Below are 10,311 nucleotides of genomic sequence, written 5' to 3' on the forward strand. Positions count from 1 at the left end.
CTGTTTGGTTACTATCTCGATAGAACCAATGTAGATGTATAATTGACTAATTGTGTATGAAATTGACCTTGTTAACAGGATGAGGCTAATTGAGCTAGACCAACGGTGCAACCCCTAACTGTTTGTTTATTATTGTTCCCGCCATTTTCTTAACAGAACCCATTTTCCTTTTTAGAACCCCATTTATTTGTCGCCTTAAATTAACACATCCACCATGTACTCTACAAATACAAACACATAATACTTCCTCCGTTAACTATTATTTGCAACAAATGGGGTGCTTTCAGACTCCTAGGCAAAATTTGTTTGTGAGAGTAAAATGAAGAGAGAAAAAGTTGGATGCATGTGATGAGGAGAGAGAGAAAAAAATGATTACCTAAAAAGGAAAAAAAACATTTGTTGCACATAATAGCTAGCATCCATTTATAGTATATGTTGCAAATAATAGTTAACTGAGGAAGTAATATTCAGGGGGGATGTTGTGTAGTAGTTCCATTTGGGTGGGGAAAATCATACTAAATATACCTGCAAAATTCCAGTGTTGTCCTCTTTTAATGTGACTAATTAAAAAAATTAATTTAGCCCCGAAAATGAGCAATGGAAAATTCAGAAAATTAATTTAGTAGTGACAAATTACAAAATGAGCAAGGCAAAATTTTCTCCAATCAAAATCAAAAGACATTTAAATAATACAAACTACCTGCTAATTTGATTTACACTTTCTCCTAAATACAATCACTCAGCATACCAGCTAGAAGATTCTACCATCAAAATATTTTAGAATACGTAGTGTAAAAGAACATAACTTGTTACTTTATTTTTTTCTTTTTAATAAATAAATAATGATAATACATCAATCCTCAGTCGTTTATACAAACATGAGCACAAGACATCAAAACTTTTTTTCTAGGCAAACTAGAATCAGGGTGAAGAAGATGAAAGAACAATGGTACGAGTGATCATGCTTATTTACATTCTTGAGTGGTTTTTTGAGACGGCAGTGTTCCAAACACTTTATCCCACATTGACGAAGTTATGCCAAAGCCCTTGTCTTGAATGCGGAAGTGATGATTCAAGTGATATCTCTGAAATACGCAAACAAAATCATCACATATTGTAATAGATTCAAGCCAACCACACAATCTCACAACAGAGTACAAGCAATAGAACATGTTAGTCTATTACACATACACATTTCTTGAGGATCCTTGAAAAGTTGAAATATTTCCATTATGAATTGACTTACCAATATTATCCAGTGATCAAGGATAAGAATAGAAGCAATAAGCATACCTTTAGATGTTTTGGTACGTCGTTAGATGGCTGCCCATGATGTAGATAGTAGTGAGTGACATCATACATCACATATCCCAATAAGCCACCTCCAAAAAGGGCAGGGGTAGTGGATGGTGTTGCGAAGATCCTGACCAAATTCCAAAACTGGAAATAGAAACGAAAATCAGGTACAAAATTAGTAGTAGTCTTTCCTAACAAAAAAAGTAGTTCAAGATCTGTACACCAATCAAATCTACGCAAGGCATCAGAGAGAAAGAGAAAAAGAGCAGAAAAATTGTTAAAATAAACCATTGAGCACGAGGATTGATTGAATTCAACTCATTAGTTAAAGTTCATATTATCTTGTGTCGAAAATACTACCTCCGGTTCATTTTAGTCGCAACAAAGGACAACTTTACGCAAACCAAGGCAAAAGATTGAAAGCTTGATTATGGAAAAATAAGGGTATATGCTTAACTATTAATCCAACAAAAAAAAAAAAAAAACAATATTAATTAAATTAAAACATTAACCCACCACCACTACTCACTACTGACACCACCAAGTATCAACCAAACCACCCACCACCACCACCCAACATCACTGAAACCATCCACCACCACCTAGACCAAACCCAACACCGCCAACGCACCACTACCGCCACCACCCCCACGCACCCAGCAATCCACCGAACCCAGCACCCACCGAACACAGCAACCCCACGAATCTCAGCAACCCGCCGACCCACCACCACCACGAACCCAGCAACCACGAATCCACCACCAGACCGAACCCAGCAACCACGAACCCACCACCAGACCGAACCCAGCAACCACGAACCCACCACCAGACCGAACCCAGCACCCCACAAACCCAGCCCACAACGCCGATCTGCCCACGAATCAACGAAACCAACCCTCGAAACCAACGAAATCTACCCACGAATCAAACCCGGCGGTCTGAACCCACAAACCAAACCCGCCGATCTGAAACCACGCACCAAATCCGCCGATCTGCAACCCACGAAACCAAACCCACAACGTCGATCTGCAACCCCCACCGCTCGTAACACCAAGAAGCTACCATGAAAATGGGGTTGGGGGAGGAGAGAGAATGTTAAATGGCATGGTGAAGTGTGTCAAAGATAAGAACCAAATGGTCCTAGTGCAAGAGGAGGGCATCAAGGACAGGTGGAAGGGGTACTTCGATGAATTATTTAATGGAAGTAATGGAGTTGTGATAGGAGATACCTCTATGAGTGATGAAGAAATCAACATGGAGTATGTGCGAAGGATTAGGAGAGTAGAGGTGGAGATTGCACTGAGGAAGATGAAACCTAAGAAGGCGGTTGGCCCTGATGGGGTACCGATAGAGGTGTGGAGGTGTTTGGGTAAGATTGGTATTGATTGGTTAACAAACCTTTTCAACAAGATATGGACGGCTACAAGGATCCCACAAGATTGGAGGAAGAGCACCTTGGTCCCGGTTTATAAAAACAAAGGAGACGCTCAAGATTGTTCTAACTATCGAGGAATTAAGCTTATGAGCCATACTATGAAGTTGTGGGAAAGGGTGATTGAACAAAGGTTGAGGGCATGCACAAGCATTTCAGATAACCAATTTGGTTTTATGCCTGGGAGATCTACTATGGAGGCAATCCATTTGATAAGACAAATGATGGAGTTTTATAGGGTAAAGAAGAAAGATCTTCATATGGTCTTTATTGATTTAGAGAAGGCATATGACAAGGTGCCAAGAGAGATACTTTGGTGGGCAATGTTGAAGAAAGGTATCCCACGAAGGTATGTAGACCTAGTTAAGGATATGTATCGGGATGTGTCAACAAATGTGAGGACATGCGGAGGGTTGACAAAAGATTTCCCTATTACAATCGGATTGCATCAAGGGTCTGCATTAAGCCCTTTTCTTTTTGCAACGGTTCTAGATGAATTAACTAGACCAATTCAAGATGAGGTTCCATGGTGTATGCTGTTCGCAGATGATATCGTTTTGGTGGATGAGACTAAGGATGGGGTTAATGTCAAGTTGGAGCAATGGAGGCAAAGGTTGGAATCTAGAGGGTTTAAGCTAAGTCGGAGTAAGACTGAATATTTGGTATGTCGTTTTGGCACTCAGAGGGGGACACGCAATGAAGTGGTGAGTTTGGATGGAAAGGATTTGACCATGAGTGAATGTTTTAAGTACCTAGGGTCGATCATCCAGAAGAATGGTGACATTGATCAAGACGTGACCCACAGGATTAAGTCAGGGTGGCTTAAATGGAGAGCGGCCACGGGAGTGTTATGCGACCGCAGCATTCCCTTAAAGTTGAAGGGAAAATTCTACAGGACTGCCATACGACCAGTGTTGCTCTATGGTACAGAATGTTGGGCTTCTAAGAAAGAGCATATTAAAAAGATGGAGGTTACGGAAATGCGCATGTTAAGGTGGATGTGTGGAAACACTTTAAGAGATAGAATCAGAAATGAGGTTATTCGCAAGAAAGTAGGTGTGGCGGGCATTGTAGATAAACTAAGGGAAAATCGTCTGCGTTGGTTTGGACATGTAAGACGGAGACCCGAGGGTGCACCGGTGCGAAGAGTGGAAGAGTGGGACCATGGAGGGATTAAACGAGGAAGAGGGAGACCAAAGATGACTTGGTTGGAAGGAGTGAGGAAGGATATGAAGTGCATGGATTTACGTGAGGATGAAGTTTTGGATCGTAAGGGATGGAGGAGAAAGATTTATGTTGATGACTACACGGAATAATCAAATTTGGTTCATGTTAGCCGACCCCACTTTTGGGATTAAGGCTTTGATTGATTGATTGATTGATTGATTGAGGTTTAATCTAATAAAATCAGATTTGTAAATTAATAAGGGTGTTTAAGAAAAAAAGTAAGGGCATATATGTCATTTTACAGGCCAAAAGTTACCAAATAAGGAAAAAAAAAAAATTTGTTGCAAGTAATTTGAACCACCCCAAAATGGAAATTGTTGCAAGTAAAATGAACCGGAGGTAGTATTTATCAGTTCTATGTGGTGAAATGTATGCATCCCACCTAGCTTCAAGCCACTTCACATATTATTCCCCTCCCCCTCCCCCAACCCCTTCTGCTTGAATCATAAATTACTGCTTGGTACAATTGTAGCTCTTTGCAAGGGTATCATTTCTTTGCCTCGCTCTCAACCTCCTGTTAATTTAGGTTTAAAGAGTATGTAAGATGGTAAATGTTTCACCTAGCTTATAGCCGATTCCCTCGCTACAATTATTACTCAATCACAATTTGCTTAGAAACTATCAAAAATAGTTTAAAACTTAATATTATTACGATACATGAAATTTTGGTCAAATCAGGTCGAATTCGGGTTGTTCGTTTCGGGTAGGGTTCGGGTTTCTCTCAAATAAACTTCGGATCGGATCGGGTTCGGGTCGGGGATTGCCAGCCCTAACAATTTCCCTTGTAAGATCAGACTAGAGTACTCTACATTCAAGAAATATAATTGCTTTCCTTCTATTTAAAATGGTTGCGCTTTCCGTCAACAAAAGTTCCTTTTTTGTTTGCTACGCTTCTACTATATATGTATTTGGCGAAATTATGCCCCACCTAACCTACTAGCAACTTTTTTTTTTTTTTTTTTGTACTTTTTTCTACAAACCTCGTCTACAATAATTTTTTCCTAAGATTTCTAACTACCCTATTTCCCTATACTTGTGTGCCAAGAGTAATTATCACTATCAAAATAGGATGGGAAAATAGAATGAAATATAACACTTCCTGCTATAGACAGTGGTAGCTAAAGTACCCAACTATCCTGAAACTTTGTAAGGCATCGAACTAGAATGGATCATATAAGTTCCAGAGATACCTGAAATATGTATGTTCCACCCAAAATCTGAAAGCAGATGAAGACAAAAGAGCCAAATAATGAACTGATGTTTCATGGTTGATGACTTGTTTATGAGATATGAGATTTATAGAATTTATACTCCACATCACAGCCATGGTAATAAATTTAGTCATGAAGTGAATAGAGACAATAAGGCAACAAAGAATTATTATCAAAAATAGAACTAGAGTCCCCCCAAAACATTGCTATCATGCTTTACTTGCAAACATTTAGGGATTTGTTCTATTGACCTATAAGGCGTCTAGGTGTGAATTCTAAAGTCAGGTGCTGAACTACTTCGAAAATCCTGCGCGTGATTTTTTGGATTTTCTAATCTGATTAACTTTGACCTTAGTTGTAATGTATTAGAAAAAACATCATCAAGCAAAATCTGTCTTAATGTGTATTTGTTTTTTTTTTCATATCTCTATTCACATAATTTTTACACATGGTAAGTTAAAGATATACATCAATAACAAAACTGAAAAAAGAGGAGTTGGTCTGGTTTGGTACAACCTGATATGCACGTCAATAACAATCCATCATCAAATCAAGAAAAGTAATTTTGTGTATTCTGAAGCTACACCAGATTGTTTCAAAATGGTAGCTTATATAATTCGTAGTAATATTGAGTCAAACCAATTTGAGTGTCAACATAATCTTTCCAAAAACATAATTAAGAAAACAACTAACCGGAAAACATAGGACCGCTGTTGCAGCAGGAGGGAAAACAAGACGCAGGCCATCCATAGGGTGCTTGTGATGACAGCCGTGAATAAGATAATGGATAGTGTTACCCCTGTAAATATTATACATTAGTACAAACATACATTACTAAATCATATGAGAAGATAAAAGAGCAACCAAAGAGATGTACAATCATGTCGTTTTTATCAAATAGAAGATATAAGTTAAGCAATAGGTGAGACAGAACTAACCAATAGCTCTTTGTTTTAATGTGGAAGAGGAAACGATGTAAAGTGTATTCAATAAATGTCCACACAAAAATACCAAAAATCACCATCAGCCCTATCTCAGAAAGAGTGTGACCCATCCGTATAGACATGGAGATGCACCAACACACAACTGGAAGCCAGATAGTTGGAATAGCCCACCACACAGTGAGGGTTAGAAACTGTATAAAGAAAATACATGTCAGGGAACCTGAATGCATTTAAGTGTCTTGATAGAACAGAGACATACCTTAATTAACTGCTGCCTGAATATGCATTCAAGGGTGAAGCTAAAAGAAAGCAGACAAAATAATTCTCAGAAATTATAGAAGAATACCTCCCAAAAATCACTTTCAAAGAAACGAGGGCCTTCCTTACTAACAATAGGCTGGTGTACCCATTCCTCATAAGATTCGCCAAGGTGACCAACCTACAAAAAATTGTAATGCAACACAATAGAGCTTTTGACTTTAAATTCAAGCAAGTAACATAATCAAGTTCGCATTTCTCAAATACAAATTCTATTAAGATTAAAGTTTGAATTTCTCCATTTCTTTATATTCTCATTTGGAATTTTTGTAGCTTAAAATGCAAATGGAATTTGATAAATTTTGACAATAAAAAAAAAAAAAAAAGAAAAAAACTCAGTGGGTAGTTTCAATATATCAACTTTTTTAAGTATTAATCATCAATCATCTCTCAACGCAGTCACTTTGTTCTCGGATCTGGACTCTATTTTTGATGATATGTTTTTATGAAAAGATTTTAGCTTTGTTTCTTGGTCACATGTTTGTAGGGATTCTTTCAAAAGAAAAAATGTTTTAGATAGTTACGCAGTTTAATATGTGCACTGAAAATAGTGAAAAAAAAAAAAAAGAAAATAGGAATAACTTATAGAAATGGAGTGAGTAGAAGAAATGAAAGCAACAATCTCAAAGCACATTTAAACTTTTACATGGAAAGAAAACAAAGAGCCCAAAGATGCCATACCTGAAAAACAAGTGGTTTGTTTAAATCCACCGTGAATCCCTGGGCAACCATCTTGGCGTTTTTTGTCTATCTTATACCTACATAATAAGACATAAAATTATTGAGCAATAGAATCTCTAGTACTGAAGACAAAATGCACTATAATTCAAAATGTTATATTCAATTTTATCCTTTACACTTCTATAGAACCAGTATAGCTTTTAAATCCTTTGTATAGCCAATAGAGAGGCCAACAAGGAGAGGGGGGAAATCTATGTCCGCGCAGCCTTTGCGGCAGAATTCACTATTCTGCAGAAAGAATGCCAAGCCTGCTGAATCATTTCTAATCTTCTAAGCTTTTTATAAAACCATCATTCTTCTAACTACTGATTAATTATCAAACAATCAGTATAAATGACCAAATATTAGCTAATAGCTATACAAATCTTAATGAGTTTGTAACAATGGCACAAATAAGTCCAACAAATCCTCAAACTAATTGGCAAAATCTGCAGGCATTGCCATATGTATGACAGCAAATTATATGACATATTAACAACTAAAATGCTGAAATCAATTCCTTAACAACTACGAGTAAAATTTATAAGAAATCACTAAAGTCAAACAATGTTGAAATCAATTCCATTATCAAATCAATCAATCCTCTTCAGCCTTAACGAACAAACTTGAGACAGACGTCTACATTATGCAACATATAGTACAATTTAAAAAAAAAAATTTAATAAAAAAAACCAAAAAAATATACATGAATATCACGAAATTATATACAATTATCTACAAAATTAAACAAAAGTAACAGAAATTATATACATAAAAAGTCAAAGTAATACTCCGTAAATAATACTACCTCCGTTATGTGCAACGATCGGACATGCCTCTGTGCTTTATGTCACATCGTTGCACATTGTAATGGATACAATCATCTAAAAGTTGTATTAAAATTACAATTACATGAAAAAAAAATTCAATTAAAAATTTAAAACAAACAAACCTAGATCTGACGTCTAAAATAAGATCTAATATTGAAAAAACTTGGGTTGACAATGTTGACAGTGGATGGTCGGCTCTTAAGCGGTGTGATTGTCGACGGTTGATTGACGGTGAAGCTCGGTTGTCAGCAATAACAACTCATGGGCGGCGATGGATGTTCGTGGAGGAGAGTATTGCTAAGAATGACATTGAGGGAAAGAGGAGAAAGAATCAAGGGAGGAGGAGAGAGAATGGAGATGAGAAATACAAGGAGGGGCCAGCTATTTGAGTGGTAGTGATAGACCGTTGAGCTTGGCTCAGCCCAGCAATGCTGGGGTGAAATTTCCCAGCACAGGGGTATATTGGCATTTTTTTATGGCCTTGAAATTAAGCTGTATTAGGGTGTACTCGTGCAATGCACGAATATACATTTTAGATATTACAAAAAAAAAAAAAATTATATTTCAAATACGTGAAGTTAAATTTTATATGGTAACTAACTCTTATATGTGGCTGGTCACACCGTGTGGCTAGCTATTATAAAAGTTATTTTATCGGTTTTATAGAGGTCGTTATCCATTCAGTGTTATAGAGTTAACCCATTAGTATTATATTATTGAATTAATAAAGTGGTAATTATTGATTGATTAAATATAAAAGAAAACAATTGTTATTTTATTTAAGGAAAATATATAGTGGACCTTATGGAATCTATATTATCATTGATTTTGATGTGGTATGCGAAAAAGTTAAGAAAAAGATGTGCAATAATAATATAGATTCCTTGTAATTTTTTTGGGGTTTCTAAAAGCAAATTATTGGATGATATATTAAAATAGGTATTTTTTTTTGGTAATATTTAGAAAAATGGATAGGGTATGTGTCAGTAGGAAAAAAAAAAGAAAGAAAGAAAGAAAGAAATAGTAGATGTGGAAGTTATTTGAATATTTGTTTTTGTTTTTTTTCTAAAGGTGGAGGTTATTTGGAAGATGGTGCAAAATACATCGAATTATTTGAAATAGTAGATGTGGAAGTTATTTGAATATTTGTTTGTTTAAAAATACATCGAATTACGTGAACACGCAAAACGAGGTATTTCGGATCATTTTTTATCAATTTTGACCTCAAATTGGACCCATAGGACCAAAATGCCCCCCTAAACCTATAAAGAACATATTTTGGGCACAGAAATCGAAGAATTTTTTTTAACACCGTTAGATTTAACGGTTTTCTTAACTGTAGGTGGTGAAAACAATATTTAGAACTTTATTTGGTGGTAAAATACAACTTTTAAAAGAGTAGGTGGTAAAAAACAATTTGTCCAAATTTTTTGGTGGTAAAAGTCAAAATTTCCTTAAAAATATGAATGACAAGAATTCTAATAGTAAGTAATATAGGTTTTAATATGACATTATTAAGGTTTAAAGAGGTTGAAATTGGGCATGTAGCACTTGGTTTAATTCTTGTTTCATGCATTTCTTGTTTCATCATTGAGATTAAGACATTGATATTGTTGTTTATGATGTTTAACTATGCCTTAAATTAGTCATATCATCCCCTTATTGTCTATGGATTGGGTTAGATGGTTGATGAAGCTATTAAAACATCTTTAAACATTAGTTTGGCTCATGTGGTGTCCTTTAAGGCTGTGGTTGGTTGTCTGTCATCCTTTTAGTATAGCAAATAAGGAGGCTTTGTTTGACCTTTTGGATGGTTTGTTCGGAAAAACCTATCATATGTCTAGCTTATAAAATTGATTACCATCCTTTTGCTGAGTATGATATATGCCTTATACAAATTGTTGCTTGGAGTGATCCATATACATATATATACATATATACATATATATAGAACTTGCTCCTTGCATTCCTTCAAACTTAAGCTCCAAAAGACAAACATGAGGCATCCAAATTAATGAGAAATATGAGAGGAAGGCTCGGGAATCCTTGGAAACACGATCATAACCTGAAAATAAACAAAAACAAGCAAATAAAAGGGGAAAAGACCAAATAAACAAAGAGATGCACAAAGAAAGAAAACTAACTAAAGAAAGCACAAACTAAAGAAATAAAGAACAAAACTAAGGAAAACTAAAGAAAAGAGCTATAAAATAGCATGAAATTCATCCTAAAATAAGACAAATGAGTGCCATATATGACACTTATCAAATTCCCCCAAGCTAAACTTTTGCTCGTCCTCGAGCAAAACAAAGCACGAAAGAGTAAGGATGAAA

At 35.9% G+C, this 10,311-nt stretch overlaps 1 protein-coding gene across 1 annotated transcript; it reads right to left on the reverse strand.

Moving 5' to 3' along the window:
* Window positions 1-790: 790 nt before the first annotated feature.
* On the reverse strand, window positions 791-8,404 carry LOC145593577 (dihydroceramide fatty acyl 2-hydroxylase FAH1-like). The gene is made up of 7 exons (XM_081649846.1): window positions 8,101-8,404; window positions 7,110-7,186; window positions 6,457-6,549; window positions 6,105-6,301; window positions 5,860-5,965; window positions 1,294-1,440; window positions 791-1,085 (listed from the first exon to the last, which is right to left on the reverse strand). The coding sequence occupies exons 2-7, from the start codon at window positions 7,158-7,160 to the stop codon at window positions 966-968; spliced, it is 714 nt and encodes a 237-aa protein (XP_081505972.1). The 5' UTR covers window positions 7,161-7,186; window positions 8,101-8,404; the 3' UTR covers window positions 791-965.
* Between the last annotated feature and the right edge of the window lie 1,907 nt (window positions 8,405-10,311).

The sequence above is a fragment of the Chenopodium album genome, chromosome 19, assembly GCF_948465745.1.
Source record: "Chenopodium album chromosome 19, dcCheAlbu1.1, whole genome shotgun sequence".
Classification (NCBI taxonomy): domain Eukaryota; kingdom Viridiplantae; phylum Streptophyta; class Magnoliopsida; order Caryophyllales; family Amaranthaceae; genus Chenopodium; species Chenopodium album.